Below are 21,294 nucleotides of genomic sequence, written 5' to 3'. Positions count from 1 at the left end.
GAGGCAGGATGGAAATCGCCCTTGGGGATTTCACAAGGGTGCTGTGAAACACACACAACTTCTCAGCTTTTCTGAGAACTCAGCTGCTCACCAGTGAGGCTTGTGCCACCACCTCTTCCCCCACAGGGTGAGGTGACACTCAGGACAAGGAACAGCCACGATGGGGCTGGCAGAAGCAGTGAGCTTGAGGCCCACAGGCAGAAAAATAAACCTGCTGAAAAAAAAAAGAAAAAAATCAGTTTTGCAAGTGGAACAGCAGGAAATGGAGGGAAGAAACCGCACAAGGTGGAATTTGGAAAGACTTAGCTGAAATCTACCTGTCCACTGCCCAAAGGCCAAAAGGGTATTGATGTCAACCCAAACTGAGTGGAGCTCCAGCAACCTCTGTTCATACATTCAGAGACGCCCAGCTTCTGTGTTTGGCACAACCATTTAATAGCAGAACTGAAAACTCAGTATGTTCCATTTTAGTCTTATGTGGAAAATCAGTGCAGGTGATAATCTAATTGTACAACAACATGTTAAAAAAATTTATTTTACATTATATACATTAGGGAACATATTTCAAAGCATTACCCATCACAACAATAACGCAGGCCATAAATCACTTTTAATTTAGTTTGGTTTTAGTGTATATTATCACAATAAAATATAAAGAACATATACAAAAAAAGGAGTCAAATGTGTGCATTTTGCTTAAAACTTGGCATTTACACACTCCATTGGAAAATAGCAATCAAAAATACTTCTGATCAAAACTAAGTTCCCGTGATGCGTAGTAACCATTGTATTGTTTCAATGAGGTAGTAACTAAATTTTGGCCATGTGTTAACATCCTAAAATCAAGAAAAGTGTGAAAATGGTTATAAGGCCAAAAAAAAAAAGGTCAAAATGGCAACATCTCTGAGCCATTTCCACAATGTGGAATGTTGCTCCTTTTCATCGTGATATGAAACTATTTAGTAAGACAAACAGTAATAACTACTTTTTATCATTGTATACACTAATAATTCAAACACCTATTGCAGAATTACAGCCAGGTACCACTAGTCTGGGACTGACACCCATCCGTAAGGTATTGTTTTCAAGCATAGAGAAGTAATCATAAGGAAAGTTTTAATTAAATATAAAAATACAGGTGTTTAACTGGTTTGTTTCACAAAGGAATCTACCCAAATAAACAAACAAACAAAAAAAAAGGAACTTTGAAGCCCAAGTCATATCCACAAAGTCACAGCTTACCTTTGTGACTAAATACATCACATCTCAATACATTGTGCAAACATGAACACCAGTGTGTTGTATTGAAATTAAAACAAGATTGTAATCTGATTACAGCCTTGGTTACAATTTCTAAAAGTTAATATTTATTTGTATTAGTAAATTACATATAATAAAATACAATAGTGTTGCTAAATGTACTATATTTGTTGCTAGAATCCCACTTTATAATAAACACATGAGACGTCCTTATAATAGTACCCCAATTTAATTTCTGCATCCTCAGTGACTTTTACATCTGTACAGGTAAGACACTTGTACTTAACAGGAGGACCTCTATCTACAGAAAGTCAGTGTAGGGCTTCAGCAAGAAGTTTCACTGAAAAATACTGCATATGTACAAAGATTACATAACAGTAAATTAAGCACTTCTGTGGTATCATAATGCTTCTGTGTCCATACCACAAACAATTCTCATCTTCCTCTCATGCCACAATAAATTATAAAGTAACTGAAGTGGGGTTACTGCAGCTTTTGTGCAATTCCAGCCAGTCACGAGTGCTGCTGCAGCAGGAGTGTTCTCCTCACAGTGAGCTGCCTCCACGTGCTGCTCTCAGTAGCTGTTCTCATGCCCTGCCAGGATGTACAAATTGCTGTTGGCTGTCGGGTTGTCCGTCGGCCTGCTCTCCAGCACCACGACCCTAAAATGGAAATTTAAAAAGCCACAATGTCAAGTGATCCTTCATTTAAAAACAACCCTGGGTTTAATTAAATATTCTTTCTTAGGATCCATCTAATTGGTTGTTATTTCTCTTGCCCTGGATGCCTTTAGTCCAAAAGCCCCTCAAACCAATGCCAACCTCAAATCAAGCTCCTGGTCTTATCCAGACAAGGTCTCCAAGGATCTCCCAGAGCCTCTCTGGGTTCCTGCTACAGTGTTGAACCATCCTCACCAATCATGTTTATCCCCTTTATGCAGCTGGAAATTCCCTTGCTGCACTGTATTCCTGTTGCCTCTCATCCTTTTAGTGAGGGTCCCTCACTCCCCTACTGGGTTTGTGCTTTCCTGGAGCTTTGCAAAGCAAACCCATTCATCAGGCTCCAGTTCCGACAGCTGTTTTTCCGCCTCTTGCCACAGGAATCATAGATGAACAAAGCTGATTCTTCTGTGAGCACCTCTAGTTAATCTCTGAGGCTGTATAACCTAATCCACAGAAACTTCCTCTGCTCTGAAAGTTTCAGAGACAAAAATTTGCAGGCAAAGAGAATCCTCAAGGAAAGGACTACTATGTGAAGAGTCTTTTCTCTTACTTTTTCTTGCCACCCACTTTTGGCCATCATTGGATACAAGAGACTGGGTTACAGGCGCCTGCAATTGCAAAGATCATCAGGGGTGTCCTAGACCAGACCTTTCTCTTCAAAGAAGAGAAATTAGCCATCACAATTTTGTTTCACAAACTATTTAAATTTTTTTCATCAGGCAAGAACTGCTAAAACTGCTAAACAGACCAAGACGTTCATGACTGACTTCTCCTCCACAAACATCCTGAAGTGAAGGCAGATTGTGGGAAACCCTCTTGTGGATTCAGACAGGAAAGTTTGCTTGCTGCAAAACTAAAAAACCTGAAAAAACCTGACCTCTATTCAATGTGCTCCACAAAGGGAACGACACCTCATGCAATGAGGCAATTCCCTGCCCATGAGGAGAAAGCAACACACAAGTTTTTATTAGACTGACATCAGGGTTTTTGCTTCTCAGAACACCAGCTCCTATGAACTGCCTAGGAAAGGACTCCTGCTACTGGAAAAGGGCTTCACACTCAAGCACAAAACATGACAGAGCTCCAAGGAAAAGGGTATATGAAGAAACTGGAATTAATGTTTGTTGCGGAGCAAACTCTTTAAACATTGTCTGAGACCTGAAAACTATCAGAGCAAGCCAGAAACAGATGGGAGCAAATCTGGGGAAGAGGACATTCTTACAAGGCAATTTTTTGCAATGTCATTCTAAGATGCCACATGGGTTTACTGCAGGCAGTGTAAACAGAGGCAATTCTCAAAAGAAAAGTTAAAGCCTCTCTTTGCAGTTCTTGTGAATTCATCACTGGTGAAACTCTCATATCAGCATGCACTCCCCTGAAGACATAACAGCTGCTGCTTCTGTGGCTCTTACAGAAGTACAAAGTTCAACACCAGGGCAGAGAAAGGTGAGGAAGTCAGTGACACTCCTAAAAGAGCACCTGGGTCACACAGACAGGTCCCAAAAGCAGATGTCAAAGAACAGCTACACCAGGAGCTATCAAGAGCTCCTACAAGACCTGAATTGTCACGCTGGGAGAAGAACTGGTAGATATCCTTTCTGGGGTGAAAGTGAGATATTTAAATTTTTAAGTATTTTTTACACTTATGTCCAGAAGCAGATTTTGATGAGCTGCTGTTGCAGAACATCTGAAAGTAAAGATTTCACCAAGCTAAACAAAAGAATTACAATACAAAAACGAAAACACTCCTGGGGATTGTGACTGCAGCCAAGGAAAAGCTTCTTGTGTGGCTGAGTACTTCTAGAAGCTCACAAACACTTTTAAAGGCTTTTATTTTTTTAAATTTAAGAAAGAGAAAATTAAAAGTGAGGAACTGGAAAGCAGACATGTACACAAAAGAATGTCTAAGATGATCTAAAAAAGAATTTGCAAGAAATATGCAAAAAGAACTTTTACAAAGTAGGAGAATACATATTATTCCTTTATTTTAGTATGTCCTGTTTACTTCTCATCTTACCTGTCAGATCCCAGAAGCCTGAATATCCTTGTATTATCAGAAATTTCTTGTGTGATCTAGACAATAAAAAGAAATATTTACATGTTAAGAGCACAAGTGTTTTCATTTTGTTTTTAACATTAGTCAAGAGAAAAGAATTGACTGTGACTGATGTTAACAACTGACTGCCAATTAAAATCCAATACTTATTATAATGCAACTGTCACTTTTAACTAAGATATAAAAGTTTTCTGTAATTACTCTCACATTACATGAGTTCCTCTGGTAGCCATTGCAAGCAGAACAGCAGGGCTCAGCTTAGTACTTGAGTTACCAGTGTCACTCTAGAGTGTATATCCAAAAATGGGTCAGGCAAATCACACATAAAACACATTTTGTTGAGATGCTGAATTATAGTAAGAACACAAAGTTCATATTCTGAAAACCTTCGCAGAGAAACAATCTAATCTGTGGTACTTATGCCCACTGCAAAAAGAAAACTTCATCCTCTGACATTTCAGATGAGTGCAACAGGCCTGTGTGTTCTGTTGGTGAACTGTCCATGTGTGATACATCTTTATGATTATATGAATATCAAAGCACCCAGAAAATCACCATGTTCACTAATGAAGTCAACCAAAGCCCAGTGCATACTCCAAAGGGTAGTTAGTCACTTTGTGAGCAGGCAGCACTGTTTACAAATCTCTTCTACACAGCAGAATTTCACACTCTTGGGGAAAGTAGACACTCTTATCTCCTTTCCAGACCCTAGTAATGTTAGTTGACCTACTGAATTCACTTCTGGTGCAGAGAACTTGCAAGAGAATTTTAATTCACAGCAATGAAATCCTTCACTTTTCTAAGAAAATTAATTTCTATTTTCTGTGAGGCTGGGGCTGTACAATCTTTGCCCAAAGTTTGAACTTCTTGTGTCAGAATTCACAGTTCCCTCTTTCATTTTTCACACTTGATCAAACCATCACAGAAGGTCACAGCTGTGGAAGGAAATAACTTTGCAAGCAGCTCAAGTCATCCCCAACTGGGCCAACTGTATTAGAATAGGGAGTCTGAACTAATGATGTTTTCAAAGAAAGAAATGCTGCAAGTTAAGTCAGTCAGCTATTTGTCCCATGCAAAAACTTCCTACCTACTATGTAGCACAAAATTTCCCTCAAAGTAACGAGTAAGGTCAAGACCTGAGCCTGGCACTGAAGGCTTTTCATATTACAGCAGAAAATAAATGTATTTCTCTTAGCTGCAGCTAGTGGGACAGCTAGTAGAGGTAAGGAATTTAAAAAGGCCCAAAAGCTTACCCTAGATGTGTTTTACAGAGAAAAAGTTCTAGGTGGCTTGCTTGTCTGTCAACAGCCCAGTTCTGCTTTCAGTTCTTCATTTAGGTTCTGGCTTTGGCTTGACAGCAACAAAGCAAGCCAGAGTCCCTGACATAAACAACAAAATGCATCCCTTTGGGCTGCAGCACACTGGGACATGGCCACTGAATGCTCTACCAACGGGTAGGGCAATGCACAAATGCCACAATAAACATTTGCACCTTGCAAATAAGAAGCAGTCTGACTCCAGTCTTTGGTTCACACAGAGCAGGCTCACTGTTAGCGCAGACTGGGTCAGCTGAGGCTTTGTGCAAGTCAATGTAGTGCTGGAAGAACGTGGGATATCTAAGGTTGGCATGGTGTGACTGTATGTGTACCTTAAAATACAATTAGTCATAACGAACTCAATTTCTCAGCCAACGAAACACTGATGGAACAACTGGTAATACTTGTAAATGTTTATTAATAACCAAATTAATTAAATTCCTACAAAGTAGAGCATTTTCACTAACAGGTACACAAGGTTTGCAGCAAGGAAAAATAAAAACTATTTGGGAAGGTAGTTATAATGCTCTAACTCTGTCTAAAAATCACATCAAATGGGCTAAAAAGTGACTACAAGGAGATTTTAGGAAAAAAACCCAAACCAACCATGTTTAGGTCAATCTGGTATTTTTCTACTGAAGATGGAAAAATATTTCTTGTGAAAGCTGGGCAATTCTTCAAAGTATTTGTAAGCCAAGTGAACATGAAGAGACTAAAAAACATCAGGCAACTCATTTGACACTGTGACAAAAAGCTGAAGTTTAGCAGTGGAACGACTGGCAAAACCCAGATTTGTGCATCCATATGTGAGAGGCTAAGGAACTGACAGTGGTCTTCAAACCAATTTAAGGTGAAGATTAACATCACCAAGAATTAGACTTGGATACTTTCTGTGGCATCCTGGCATGGTCTTTTGTTTCTGCTTTGCTTGTCAGATGGGAGGGGGTTCTTGTACAGCTCCACCAACGCCTTATAGCTTATGAAACAAGCTTAGAATGAGAATCCAGCTCCTAGGTCTAACCTAGGAAGTTACTGAAATGTCTCACTCTTTTTCAGACAACAGCATTGTGCATTTCTCCTCCACGTGGCTTACATTAGAGCCAGAATTTGAAGCAAAATGTAGTACTCACCTCATTTGATCTAAAACTCCTTCCTTGCATGCCGTGTTTCCAGAATGCTAACACACTGTCTTGTAGACAGACTGGTAAGAGAGAACATTGGAATCAGTTTTGAGGCATAAATTCAATCCTTGCTTTTAAGGCCAAAAGCACAAGACTATAGTTTTGAAATCTGTACATGTATGTTCCATTGTACGACATCCACCCACTCAGACAGCAGAATGTCTCCCAGAAATCACTGACCCTGCCTCAAAAGTAGCTGCATTTATACATTTATTTGTTTAATGAGCAGGGTTTAAAAACATTTCCACCTAACCAGAAAATATTCTAAATGTCTAGTCCTAAAAGTGTAATTGTCTTTGAACAGGAAATCCCTTTAATACTTGCAGACAATATATATCTGGAATTTTAACAGAAAAGTTCCAGGAGTGTCTTTGGAGACACTGCCAGGACAGGAAAGGCCACTGGAAGCTTATTTTGTGATAAGCAGGGTGAGGACCACAGTGCATGCAGAGGTCCCAGAGTGACCAGTACATTGAATCCTTCCTTCCCCCCCTTCCCAATCATCAAGAGCCATAAAAGTAATGTTTTCAGTGGCCACGTTTTCTCTTCCTCTTCCCTGTGGGAGGTTATCTTTGGATGGCCTGAAACTTTAAAGGTTCTCCTCAGAAATAAACTCCCTGCAACTTCAGATGATTTTAGAACCTACTGTTCCTCCTCTTCTGCTGCTACCCTTCATGTGTGAACATATCCCTCCTAACCCCTCCTTCAACAGCAGGTGGTGCAATCCAGGTATGTAATTACTGGAGAACTGCCAAAATAATCTATTTTTTCTGTTTCACAAATTTAACTTATTCAAATTCTACACAAGGAAACAAAATTTATGCAACCTGTGACATATCATATAATTTAGCCTTTGAGCTGCTTTATAAAAATGGACTGCACAAACACACATGCAAAATGAGTTAGGCATGGGTGATTCAGAGTTTATGTAGGTTGTGTTAAGGTATTCCCTTGGAGGCTAGAAGTCTTCATCATGCTTCCAAGATATTTAGCTTAATCTAAGAAGACTCCAGGATTATTACTCCATTCCAACTGTTCCTAGGAAAGCACATGTTGAAACTTTCACCAAGTCTTCTCATACAAAATGAAATGAGTGAGGTAGTGCTCCAAATGCCAAAGACTAGACAGGTAGCATACTTAATTCTTTACTGCAACATTGAACAAGTTAATCATAGAAGATCTGAAGTTGGAAGGGACTCATAAGGATCACTCAGAACATCATCCAGACGTTGCATGGTCCTGCGACCACTTCTCTGGGGAGCTCTGTCTAGTGATCAATCACCCTCTGAGTGTGATGTATTCTCCTAATATCCAACCTGAGTTTTCTCATATGCAACTTCATATAATTTCCATGTCCTTACTGCTGGTCATGACCTTTGGCTGCCAGAGCACACTGCTGACTCATCTTTAGCTTGCTATCAATCCCAAGCCCCAGATCTCTTTCTGCAGAGCTGCTCTCCAGCCTCTCATCCCCCACTTTGTACACATAACTGGGACTACCTCATCCCAGATGCAGAATCCACCACTTGCTCTTGTTAAATTTCATCCAGATGGTGATTGCCCAACTCTCTGACCTTCAGGGATATTCAAAACCAATAATGAAACCCAGCTTACCTATTGATTCAATCTGAAAGTCAAACGTGAGCTCTGACGACAGTTTGCGGCTGGATTTTAACCTGCCTTGCAGATTCACTATTTTTATGCAGCCTAGACAATAAATAAGGATATGTTAACAAGGGATTATCTTCAATACAGAACCCAATTTGAAGACAGACAGTATGCATGTATATGCATACATATATATTTAGTTGATATTAAACTTACAATCCAAACACACCAAAATGGTATCTCTCTCCAGCTGTGTTACATGGACAACACTCGTCTCCGTAGTGTCTGTGAAAAAATGGCAGTGTTAGTTCATAACGTACATTAGCATGAAATTTGAAATTCAAGTTCTAGAGATTGAGACATTTTGATGGATTAGTGTGTTTTATCTACTTAAAATCATCATCTTACCAGTGACATTACTCTCCTCTTAGAGATGCATGTCCACTTATCCAACATGTTGGCTGTGACAGGAAAACTGAAGCTACAATAGTGAAGTATGGATTTCATTCAGCCTTTTCTGAGCCATGTCACAAAACAAAACTGACATGTACATTGTTCTCCATTTATTCTCTCTTGGTGCAATTGAATATTGCTGTTGCAAAAAGCCAGATATACGTGACTGTCCACACTATGCTGTTTCACTGTACTTTTCTTCTGTCTTTATTTCTAAATCCTGATAGGGACTTATATACTATTACTTAATTCTTGCTGCTATTTGCAGACCTTCCATCCCCAGATATTCAAAAAATAGGGGCTTATTTCCTTTTCCAAACTTCAAAAGAAGGGCTATTTTTTTCTCTTCTGGGTTACAGCTGCAGCAGTCTCCATCACAGCAAATGGGAATTTGACCCACAAGTGATTAGTGGACATGTCAGCTTGAAAGAGAAGTGTAGTTTTGGTCCATTTGTTTGTTAACATTAAAGTTACATACAAAGCAACTCTTGCTAATTCAACATTACTGCCAGATTTTGTAGGCATCTTTCATATAGCAAGGAGAAACTCAGTAAATCCATTAGACATGAGAAATTAGAGCACATTACCTAGAACACAAAAGCAGCTTCCGGTTACAACTATTAAAAAAAAAAATCTGTTTGCATCATTGCTCTCCTGCCAGCAGGGGACAGGAACAAGCTTATGCAACAAAAGGGTTTAAATTTGATCTACAAAAATAGGAGAAAACAACAACACAGACACAATGTGAGAACATACAAGTAATTTAAGGAAATTGTAAGTGTGGAAGTGTGGAAGGCACAATGCAAAAAAAGAACACAGAAGGGATTAGTACTCTTGTATTTATGCACTAATGCAGATGACATTAAGAGAGAAATGACAACAGGACATTTCTCTTCAGCATGCTTCTTTTATGGGCTGTGCTATAAATTCACACAGTTACAGGTATGAAGGAATGAGAATAAAATGCACTGTCTGAAGTAGTAAAGCATGTTAATTGGCCATCCACTGCTCACTTTGGTATTCTAACTATGCTTTAAACTGTGTCAAAATCTGATGCACTTTTCAGCAGCAGCAAGGTCAGCGGGTATCTTCCTGGAGGAAAGTGTTCTTCCTAGTGAATTCCACGGTACACACTTATCTGGACTCGTGCACACATGTATGCCAGCACAGAGCTATGTATGAATTCACCAGGAACCGACAAGGGATTTGTGACAAGCAAAACCAAACCTATTTACTGCTTCTGAACCTGCCAGCTATGACTAGCAATGGTTCCTTACTGCATCTAGGTTCAGGGGGCAACCTTGTAACTCTAAAAAAAGTAATTCTTAGCACACTTCCATGAGAGGATGTCTATTATTGCTCCTCCTGTGGTGGCCATCTCAGCTCATGGTGCCCACATTGGTGATGGGCAGGCACTTGGTTTCCTGCTAATCCTTTTTGCTTTCCATAAACACCAGAAGAATGCTCTATCTCAGCAGGAGGTGACAACACCATTTCTACCTGCAGTGACACACTGTAGGAGAGCCAAAATACATCTTCCAGAGATGTCAAAAGGAATTGCTCAGAATGCAATTTTACTAAAACCTATTAAATAAATAGAAGTCATGGTGCCAGAGTAGAGCACAAAACAGCACAGGGGGTAATAAAGTACTGCCTAATTTATGGAAATGCAAGAAACTATAACTCCATCCTCTGTTATACCAAAAATCTCAAGGAATCCAATCAGTTCAAAAAGGAGAAACACACAAAAAAAAAAGTGCACGTGCAAGCAGGTTCAACCAGATACCCCTTTAAGCAAGGAACTTGCAATTATCACTTAGCCTCAATGATTTAACCATTTGCTTCCTTAGAGAAGCCTGCCTTTTAGTGCTTCAGCTATAAGAGAAGAACAAAGAACATTTTGGAATGCAATGACATCAGCACACAAACCTGTTTCTGTAAACCACGAAGAGGTAGAATTTGGGTTGACAGTCTCAAACTTCACCACCTGGTTGAAGTCTCTTCCTCTACTGACACCAACACAAACTAAAGGGAATTCCTGCTCAGGGACTACCAGCATTTCAAACAATCTCAGTGGACAAGGTACAGGAAAATCTATGTGCTAGATGAATAAGCAAAAATAGATATTAGAAGGGAAACAAATGTAGTCTGAGTTGCTATTAGGTATTCAAACTGTATGGTAAATTTTGTTACATACTTTGTAATGTTAGGTTTACTTCTTCAGATAACAGGAATTGATAAATACAAAAGGCCTAAGTTAAGAAGCTTGGAGCATCTCATGCCAATTCAGTCAAAATAAAACAGCATGTCTTTTATCATGTGTGTCCTTTGCAGCTGCCCATGGACAACAAGAGTGCTCATCACTGCTCTCCCTGGCTACTGAGCCTCTAAGCTTCCTCTTCCAGGCTGATCAAGTTGTAGCAGTTGCCTTTTTATAAACATGAGCCCACCCTGGCTCTGTCTCTTCAGGTGATGTCAGATGGGGAGATAACAAGCATTTCTGGGCACCTCAGTGTCAAAAAACATAGAATAAATGGTCACCTTCTCTCTAGTATAGGAGCAAGACCACTGTTAACCCATGTCTCAGCCTGCCAGCCTCAGTTTTCTATTGTGGAACTGAAGGGCAATCTTCATAGAGAAAAGGGCTTGGTTCTCTAATTGAAGTGCACCCCAAAAACATGAACATTTATTTTCAGTCAGTTAATACATGACACATTTAAATAGTTATTTTCAATATAATATAACAGAAAACAAGAGAAAAGTCTAATAAATCAAGAAATAGCTAATACTTATTCTTAACAAGCCACTACAAGATAACTAGAAGACAACATGAGAGTAATTGTAATTTTACCTTGATTAACATGAATTTTTGCATTGGTTCAACCCATTCTAACAAAACAATGCTAGACTGTAGTGCTCCACAAAGGTACTTGTGGCCTGTGTAGGGATTTCTCACTGCCAAGAAAGGATAGAGAATATTAGTGTATTAAGCACACGCAAATTATAAACAATTTCCAACTATGTAACAGGCCCTTTACTTTTGGAGAGTACCCAGAACCACCACTCTAATCTTTTATATATTTAAAAAATAGCTGATTGCATACACATTTGGAGTGCCTTGAGTCTCCTGTGTTGGTTTGCCTAAGCTATCTCAAAATCACCACAAGCAAGCTGTTAAAGAATGGCTTTTTCTATAACACAGAGTTACCCAGCAGGCAGTGAGCAGCTCAGCTGCCTTTCAAGCACTATCACAACCAGTGTGAAATTCAGGAGCTTTGTAATTCTGATGAACAATTCTAAATCACCAGGAAATCCAGTTGAAACTGAAGAACAATAGAAAAGCAGGAAGTGTTGCTCTTCCATTGTCAGAACTCAATTAAAAACTGGCAGAGAACAATAAAGTTGCAAAATTGGGCCCTGTGAAGTTTCACAACTTCAATTCAACAATACTGATAAAATTTCACTCCTTAAGCACTGCCAACATTTCCTTTAAGACAAACAAGTGTTATTTTGCACTTTGTACAAATACATCTAAAGACCAGATTTTACTGTGCAGTAAAGTGACTGTGGGCCATCAGGCAATAAACAACATAGTTTAGATAACAAGCTTCTACAATCCAGAACTATCACAGAAGTGAAATAAGCTCACACTACCTTATTGCCACAGAACCTCATCAGCAATCCCTTGGCACCTTAAACATCAGCACTTATTTCATCAATCCAAGTTCTCACTCAATATCAGACTGATTGCAAAGTGCAGCAAATAATGCTTGGTGTGACCCTGAGTAAGGCTGAACTCAGCAACAGAAACCAAAAAACAATCACCAACACCTGTAAGGTGCAGAAAGAAGACCAGAAGTTCTTGTCTTTTTCTGCCTCCTGTGGCACTCCTGCTGCCCCAAGGCCAAAAGCAGATTTATGTGCCAGCAGGAATGGAGGCTCAAGGTGAAAAAAGTAAGATTCTCAGAGCTACCCTTGCTGTGTTCACAGATTATCACTCACACCTATCATGCACGAAGGGCTCCAGGCTTAGGAGGCCGAGCTAACTCTGAATATGAAGATTCCCCTCATAATGTCAAGTACCACAGCACCCCTGTTAAATTCTGTGCCTGGCAGGACAGCAATCACAGAATGACAGAGGAGAACACCACAAGGCTTCTTGTTTTATGAAAAGAAACCTAGAAACATACAGACTTCCATACTAATTTTTCTGTCAGAAAGTCAGAGTTTTTACATACTCTGACCCCTGTCACTTCACCCCTGTTATCCTCTGAGTGTTCCCTGCAGCATTTATTAACACTCTCAGTGGTTTGGGGTTTTTTAATCTATCTGCCTCCCTTTTAGAGTATGTCCTAACACACTGCAGCTTTGAGACTCTGGTAGCTGGCACATTATTAAACACATTATAAAGGCTTCAGAGACAACACTGTTCTTTGAGGAATTTTAAACTACTCCTTTGCTTTTTACCACCCAATATTGATAACTGAAACTTCTGCTAGGAATGCAAGTGGCTTAATCATGATGGCAACTTCTCTAAGTTTCTCCATCCAGGGAGATTAGGTTATTCTTGAGACTGGTTTGAATTTTGACATCATTCTGGTTCTCTGCATTCCTTGTAAATTCTCTTTAAATATAAAGAGCTAAATACGAAAGTTTCTACTGCTTAAACCCAAGGACTAACCTGAATGAGCTCACCATCTGCAAACACACAGCTTCACAATAATGACAGAAGTCTCTTCTCCCTTTACCTTCTACACTTGACTCAATAATCTTAATATTGCCACCATTTGAGCTGCCCCTTCACATTTATTCTCCAGACCTTCACTTACCAACACAACACTTTTGACACCATTTAGTGTCAGGAATTTTCGTAGATACCGCAAACTTCCTACAAAAGATAAACACAAAATTATTGATTGACTAAAACAATTGAGTGAATTTTCTTTTCAGACATACACTGATAGAAAAACATCTGCCACACCAAAAAACTAAAAAACCACAAGTTTGTATATTTCTTGTGAAATCATGGAAACAATAATGTGAAAATTTATCAGATAAGCCAAAATATTATTTGCTGGTAACAGCACTCAGAGTTTCTACATGCATCAGAAGACAACAGGCACTATTGAGACCGGCCACAGTACTCTTAACAATAAAAATAAATAATCTGATGCTGTAGAAAAGATGGGAATAAATAGGTTGATAGACAGATGCTGCACTCAAAGCTATGAATTGACAAAACAGTTGTGTAACATTTCAAATGGAACTATCCAGAAGTGACTGATAATGCAAAAGGACTGAACAGCATGAAAACTGAGTACTGGTCACAAATTTTCATTGGAACAAGTCATGGAAGGTTTGAAAGGAACTGCTCAAGGACACTCCAGGGAAAGAAGCTGGAAAGGAGACTTATCCCAGACATATTTTCTGCTATTGAATGTCTGCCTACCAAGTATCATAAACTGAGGTTAGAAGATTTTGCAAATGAATATATAAACCTCACAAATTACTTCAGATCCAATTTTGCTTTGTCTTTTCTCTACCAAAACCTCTGCTTTTTCCATTTTACATGTAGCACTCATCATCACAGCATCCAGAAATGTTTAAGAACACACTTTATGGTCTGGCAGGAAAAATTATGTTCTCCTACATACTTCAAATGTCTGTCTTCTGCCTGGCTAAATGTGACTACCCTGACACCCTAGAACCAGACATAAAACAGGAAAACACGTTATTTAAATTAATCTTTCCTGCCTTTGAATGACTGGTTTGGCACGCACATTCAGGTTGTGCTACATTTTTCCTGGGAAGCGACATGACTGGACAAGAAATTTTCTGAGTCCTCTGCAACTTAGGTGAGGTACCATTCCAGGAAGAATCTAGTATGGTTTTCCTAGCATGATCCTTAAGGTAATTATGGTTATTAGTCCACTGCTGATTCAGTCCTCAAGCCAAAGTCACCCACCAAAGTCAAATTTGGAAGAGAGGAGCAGAACAATAGCGCACGTACACAGAAGGTAACAATTCAAAGCACAAATTATCTCTTAGTTATTTAGAATTTACCCTCTAGGAAGAACATAATTTTCTGACAAGTGTTACACCATTATGTTTGCACGCAACTGAACAAGAAGCAGCCTTTCCTGAACCCAAGAATTGCCTGTTAATAGGCCTTTAATACAACCAAAGGTAGCAGAGAATCAAAATTTCTATAATACAATTTCCTAACAGAAATCCTATTCTATTAGAAGAACCAGTGTGTCACTATGCACTTTAAAAATCAAAGATTTTTCTGCAAACTAGATTAGTGTCACCACCTTCTTCTGCTGGGATTTGAATGGGGTACTACTAAGGCTTGTCTGGCAGTGTCCGGGTTCTGGCCAGGACAGGGTTACTTTCTGCAGCAGCCAGGAGGGGCATGGCCAAAGCTTTTGTTCAGCATCAAGTACAAGCAGGATCTACCACACTAGACTACACCCGAAAAGAGCTATGCCCAGAAACAAGAAACCTTCATAACCAGAAGGTTAGGTGTACCAAAATCCGTTTCTCTGACAAAAGTAATTCACATCCTGATGCGTGTAAATGTAGGGCTCAACCCTCTGATTAATGCACTTGAGTCATTCACTGCAATCTGTGAACAGAGCCCCCCACTATTTGGTGTTCCCAGAGCTCCACAAGCATCTCCTGAACTCCCAGAGTTAAGATATTCTGATATATCCGATGATGTGTATTTACCTGGGAAGTATTCGGTCAGGGAGTTTATGTGCTGGAATAGCAACAGGTAACTTTTGCATTTGCCTTGCATAATCAAAGAGTCCTGGTAGATTATGGGAATAAAGCTGAGAAGCTTTACCTGGCAATTAGAAAACAAACCACACTTCAAATACGAAACCAAGTGTTTACCAGCACTACCACTGAAAGACAGCACAGTAACTTACCAGATATTGATAACAAACAATTGTTCATGACATATAACCAGGTACATCTTCGAGGAAATAGCTGATAAATGGAAGGAAAAACAAAGAAGTAGTGTTCAATTTGACATACACAAGACAATTATCAATTAGTATCTGTTTAGATGACAGGACAAAGCTAATGTTGACTTGCTTTTTGCAGCAGAAGTTAAGTTTAAGCCAAGTAATGTTTACCTGGATTCCAGAGTTAATTCAGAGTAAATCTTAGGCACACACACTATATTTAATACATCAATTAACATTTAGACAATTAGCACATTTTATATCTTCAGGTATATTATATTCCATAAGATGTCATTATAAAGATCAATCAACCCTTTTTCAAAAAATTCAAAAACCACTGAATTTTTTCCTTCAAAGAAGAAAAGCTCAACAACAAACTTCAGTAAACCAAGCACGGTCAATAAACCCTGTTCTAAACAAACCATGCCATTCTAAAGCCTGTTACAGTCCAAATCTCTTGAAACAATTAAAAGTGGCACTTTGAAGAGATTCTTCACCTTCACCTGCATGATTACACATTTCCCGTAAGTGATGAATGAGTGCAACAAATTTTCAAGGTGGAGCTGTTTTTTATCAAATCCTGCAATTCCTAAAGAGACGGGGTTGAAAGCAATGAGACATCCCTTAAAAAAACCCACAACTACTTTTTCCCCCCCCCTCTCACCTAATTTCTGGAACTTATTGACACAAGATGGCATGGAGGTGAGAAAGTACCAACACAAACAAGGGATTAGACATACTCATGTTCAAGAGATCCAAAAGGGGACAAAAAATACGCAGGGATCCTCTAACATCCCTGATTCAATGACTCTAGTGGAGACCAAGCTCATTGACACTTCCCACTGCCACTTTAGGAAAGAGACTACTGGGCTAGATTGACCACTCAGGAGGACAACTGTTTTGCTCTTGAAAAAAAACCACAAAAACCAACCACAAAAGAAAACAAAACACAACTCTTCCAAAAAAAAAGAATAAAATATTAACCTTGACACTATTCTAACTCCTGGAAATGCATATTACGTCTCCTTTGTCCACTGGTGAAGTGAAATACAGAGAAAAACAATCAAGGACAGTACTTTTACTTTTATGCTGAGTTGTATCAGAGTGAGAGTAAACAATGACATAAAACACAAAACTTGGAAATGCTATTAAAGCCCTACTGACTGTTATAATAAATAATGATGCAATAAATGGTTAGCATAGAGGGGGCACTTCTATTCCTGAAGTCTTCTCACAACCTAAACACACTGTAAGAAACACCTATGGTAACAATCTACCACACTGCTTGTATCAAAATTTAACATGCAAGGTTGATTGACCTTCTGTAGGTACATGAGCATATTGTGACACAGTAGGTTTGGGATCTGAGGATTAAAGAATAGCAATTCTTCAAATTAGCAGGTTAATTGACCTGTCACTCATTCCTTGTTCCACACATGACTGGCTGTGTTAGCAAGCATTTCTTCTTGTCTCTAAGTGCTTATTAAAACATTTCTCTGAAAACTCACTAGGCAACACACTATATTATTTTCATTACAGCTCTTCTCCTTCCTTGCCAGTTAAACCAAACCAAAACCAAACCCCAAACAGTGAAGAAAAAATCCAAACCTTTCCTTGGTCTACTTGGCCTATAAAAATTGTTATTACATTAGTGATATTTCTCAGGGTAATTGTTACAACTGCAGTGCAGCAGCAGCGTGGTACCTGAGCTAAGTTTAAATCAGGTAACTTGAGCACCAGTATGATTATGGGTTACACTGAGCTCAGTTCAACTAGGCCTCCCTCTCAACAAAACAGACATCTCTAAAATGTCTGGACCCATGGAGGAGGAACAAACACCAGTGCCTCCAGCTTACAGTGTGAAGGCTGTCCTTGCAAATTCCTCCATCTTGATGGCAGGTGCACAGCTCCCTACGGTAGGGAGAAGGCAAGAAAGAAAGAAGTCTCTTAGAAAGTAACAAAAGAGCTGGAGAATACAGAAAGGCCTGCAACTTGCATTTTCCCCTCCCTAGCATCCCTTAAAAACAATTACTTATTGTAAGACTTTGCAAAGACAGAGCTTTAGGTGGAATTCAGTAAGCTGAGTCTCATCAGCAAAGCTGCTTTTAAGACCACAAGAATGGACTCCTGCAAATAAAGGATCGCCTTTCTTCCCTGTAGCTGAATCACAATGTTTGTTGCAAAAATTCTGCATTGTAATGAAGTTTTAAGGAAAATGCAAACTTTCATCCAAAATGCACCAGGAAAATTCCATACTATTTACCTAATCATTTAACTGCAGAACAAGGCACTATGATGAGGTTCGAAACACAGATAGATGAAGATCTCCTATATAAACACGGGTCAGCCTACAAACACAAACATGACTGAAAAGTATCCTCAACAGCAAATATTTAATGTAATTCTCAGTGTAACCAGTGTAAATATAGTAAAGACCATTTTTACAAGGATTATAAAACATTAATCTGAGGGGTTAAAAATGTGATTTTTTTTTTTTAAACCAGAAGTATACCTGCTCCATTGATGTTTCATGAAGTTCATTGAGGTTCAGTGTGTAAATACCTTCTTCTGCTCCAAATATCAAGTACTGATCTGCAAACACAAACAAAAAGAGGTAGAAACCTTGATTCAGGAAGGTATGTACACCTTTACCAAAAAGCAATGTCGACACGCACAGAAACAAATCAAACTATAATAGTTACAGTGTTTGAAAGCATGGAAAATTAATCCTGATAAGGAAGATTTAAATTATGAATGGGGCTGTTTTAAGTCATTAGGAAAGCTCAGGGGGTTTTTTGAGTAATAATTGAAATAAAAAAAAAGTAAGTCAACCACAGGCAGGAGATCATGTGAATAATTTCAGCATATCTTACTTAGACATTTCCATATATTATGGAAATACCCACTGCCTTCTTTGAGAGTAATTCTACAGCAGTAGTGACTTGAACATTTTCTCAGTATCCGGTGGGTGCCTCACCTCTTGAACATAATCAAATCCCTGGATTGTACACAGGCATGCAAACAAGGCAGACATCTCCTATGAGATGATGTCAACTCCTAAGGATTTACCCTTCCCTAATTCCAGTTTCTAAAAAAATCCAAATATTTTCTTGCTGACCAGCTCACTAATATGTCTACATAGCTTATAATCGAAGGGTCCAATAGCAGGCAAAGTGAGTACAATATTACCAAGTATCCCTTTTATCAGGCTAGATATTAAAGCACTAAAATTTATGCAAAAAACAGCTGTAGAATCCTGCAGGGCCAGAAAGATCTCAGCTAAGAAATCAATCTCAGCTAAGACGTCCAAAAGTCAGATTTTTTACAGATAAATTAGGATTGTCTTCTTTTAGACTAAAATGTTGAGAAGAGTCTTTAACTTCAATATGTAATTTATTCTTTTTAATCAAACCAAAGAACTTCATCCAATATATCTTAAAAACAACACGACTTTAGACAGCAGTGGCAAAATTAAAATACAACTTCTGCTTGTATAAATATATGTCTGTTTTAAAAGGAATAGTTCTGCTCTTCTAAGTACTCTTGAAATTCAAGGAGAGGACAAAATGGGTAAAATACTCATCATGTAGTACCTCTTGTATCTGGATTTATCCAAGATGTTGCACAATGAATTTTTAATGGACAGCCATTGAAAACCTTTGAAAAGCAAGCACCCATCTGTAGAAGTAAAAATATTAAATACATACATATGAAAAATTAAAATGTGACCTCCCCAAAAGGATTATTTTTACTTCAAGTAATAAAAGGTTAAGAGTCATACCACTGGCTTTGCATTGCTAAGTCATATTAGGTTTTTAAGTAAAAAAGAAAATATTACAAACATTCAAAAAATGTGCTCTTTTACCCTGCCTCCAACATGCATTTGCGTGACTCAGCAATACTCACATGTACTTTAGGTGTGGGAGGAAGGCCGTTACTAATTGGTTTCTAGAAAATAAAATTTAAAAGTATGTTTACACTCACACGCACACTATGCTTGAACATGTACATTCCCTCCCCACACACAGCATAACCACAAACACTCAGCATAATTTTCTTTTCATTAAAATCTCCACTGTGATTCCCTAATACCTCCTCATTGAATGTTTGCACAGTCTTATGCAACATTTTCACACTACAGTGGTGCCTGTCAGAATGCCATTTTCAGTACTGGAGAATTTAAGCAATATTGTAACAATTGCTCCACCCTTCAGTATCACACCATTAAAAGTTACCACTCAGTGCTACATGCACTTTCGTGTGTCAGTATCAATCTCTCCTAGCACAAACAAGCTTCTGATCAAACTTCTTTTACAGGTAAACTTCAAACACACAATTTCAAATGACAAGTTCAAAGCTGTCCAGGTAATCCTACTTTTCAAAATATTGCCAGTATTACTGGCACTTCCTTCAAACAAAACAAAAACTCATCACCATGTTTCTAGCCTATTTCCTCTTCACTTCTCACAAAAAAATTACATTTCCAGCTTCACACTTGGAAGGAGCCCTCAAAGAGGGCAGTCTCATGTTACATTTAATCTAGTCTAACTACAGCATATTCCATTCCCTCATTCCCCCATTTGCTTAAACAGCCATTGCCCAGTACAGCACAAGACATGGCTCTCATTATATCTCTCAGGTGTGTGAAAGATCAAGAAAATTGTATATATTTGTGATTATGTTTGTGTCTGAGGAAAATTAAACACTGACAAACTTCAGACTAAGGCTGTATCACAGCTAGACAATCAAGGAAAACTGTGTTTTGATTCAAAGTAAACAAGATGCCATCCAGCATAACTTCCATAGTAAAGAGCACACCTGCTCCATTTCCTTGCACATGTAGAAAAGTCATAACAACTCTAAAAGGACACCCAGAAGCTTAAATACCTACCAGTATTTCCTTCTTTTCTTTCCTTGAAAAGTTAGTGTCTCTAGCTTCATTCTGTTGATGTGGCAGTTCCTCTCTTTCACCATTTAATTGCACAGAAGTGACTCCATTACCTAGAAAGATTGATAGTTAAGAAAGTGTTCCTCAGCCTTCACCTCAAAGACTAATCTAGCCTCAAAACTCCTAAGTGGGCCAGAATTTCCAGTTAAGTCAGAACATATACTATATACAGTATAGTGTAAAATACCCTAATTTACTTCTGAAGCATGCATGTTCTTACATTTGCACATATCCATCAAGCCACGTTCAATCTCAGTCCATGACTTTTGGTATTTAAAGTAACAACACTAACATAATAACTCAAATCTAACAACTCTAACAGGAGCACAGAAAGGAATGCAGTTACAGTTATGAGGGAAAATGTGTTGACCATACCTAAAGAAATACTTGCCAATAGCTATCACTTCAATTATTGATTCCTTAGAAACACAGCCTTGTTAGAGTCAAATCTTTAACAAATCAACAGCAGTACTAAGTACGAAGCAAGGAAAAGCTACCAAAGTAATAACTGAGAGGCAGACATTGAGCTTGCTTAAGAGAAGCCAGTCCAACACAGCTCTCACAGCATCAGACTGACAAAGGCATAAAATGAACAGTCTGAGCAGACAGTAAACAAACACAATTACCTCCTATACTCCCCAGCCCAGTTCATTACAAAAGCAAACTTTGAAAGCAGAACTCTGTTCTTGACATGACAAATAACAGCTGACACACTAAACCTGAAACCTACAAACATAATTTACCAATCTTGATACTCTACATTATATAAGCCTGTT

The 21,294-nt window shown here is 38.6% G+C and overlaps 1 protein-coding gene across 2 annotated transcripts in view; it reads right to left on the bottom strand.

The window, feature by feature from the left end:
* Positions 1–414: 414 nt before the first annotated feature.
* Positions 415–21,294, bottom strand: part of MAP4K3 (mitogen-activated protein kinase kinase kinase kinase 3) — a 57,313-nt gene continuing 36,433 nt past the window's right edge. For both annotated transcript variants that reach the window (XM_005429071.2, XM_031063669.1), the window contains 14 exons: positions 20,462–20,571; positions 19,477–19,518; positions 19,164–19,248; positions 18,083–18,162; positions 15,532–15,592; positions 15,329–15,446; positions 13,426–13,484; positions 11,448–11,551; positions 10,526–10,697; positions 8,360–8,428; positions 8,150–8,242; positions 6,485–6,555; positions 4,000–4,055; positions 415–1,922 (listed from right to left, as the gene is read on the bottom strand). In XM_005429071.2, the coding sequence (XP_005429128.1) occupies positions 1,835–1,922; positions 4,000–4,055; positions 6,485–6,555; positions 8,150–8,242; positions 8,360–8,428; positions 10,526–10,697; positions 11,448–11,551; positions 13,426–13,484; positions 15,329–15,446; positions 15,532–15,592; positions 18,083–18,162; positions 19,164–19,248; positions 19,477–19,518; positions 20,462–20,571 (1,208 nt within the window). In that variant the 3' untranslated portion in view covers positions 415–1,834. The remainder of the gene's footprint in view (positions 1,923–3,999; positions 4,056–6,484; positions 6,556–8,149; positions 8,243–8,359; positions 8,429–10,525; positions 10,698–11,447; positions 11,552–13,425; positions 13,485–15,328; positions 15,447–15,531; positions 15,593–18,082; positions 18,163–19,163; positions 19,249–19,476; positions 19,519–20,461; positions 20,572–21,294) is intronic.

Source organism: Geospiza fortis, unplaced genomic scaffold (assembly GCF_000277835.1).
Source record: "Geospiza fortis unplaced genomic scaffold, GeoFor_1.0 scaffold99, whole genome shotgun sequence".
NCBI lineage: Eukaryota > Metazoa > Chordata > Aves > Passeriformes > Thraupidae > Geospiza > Geospiza fortis.
This window is presented reverse-complemented; position numbering and strand designations above follow the sequence as displayed.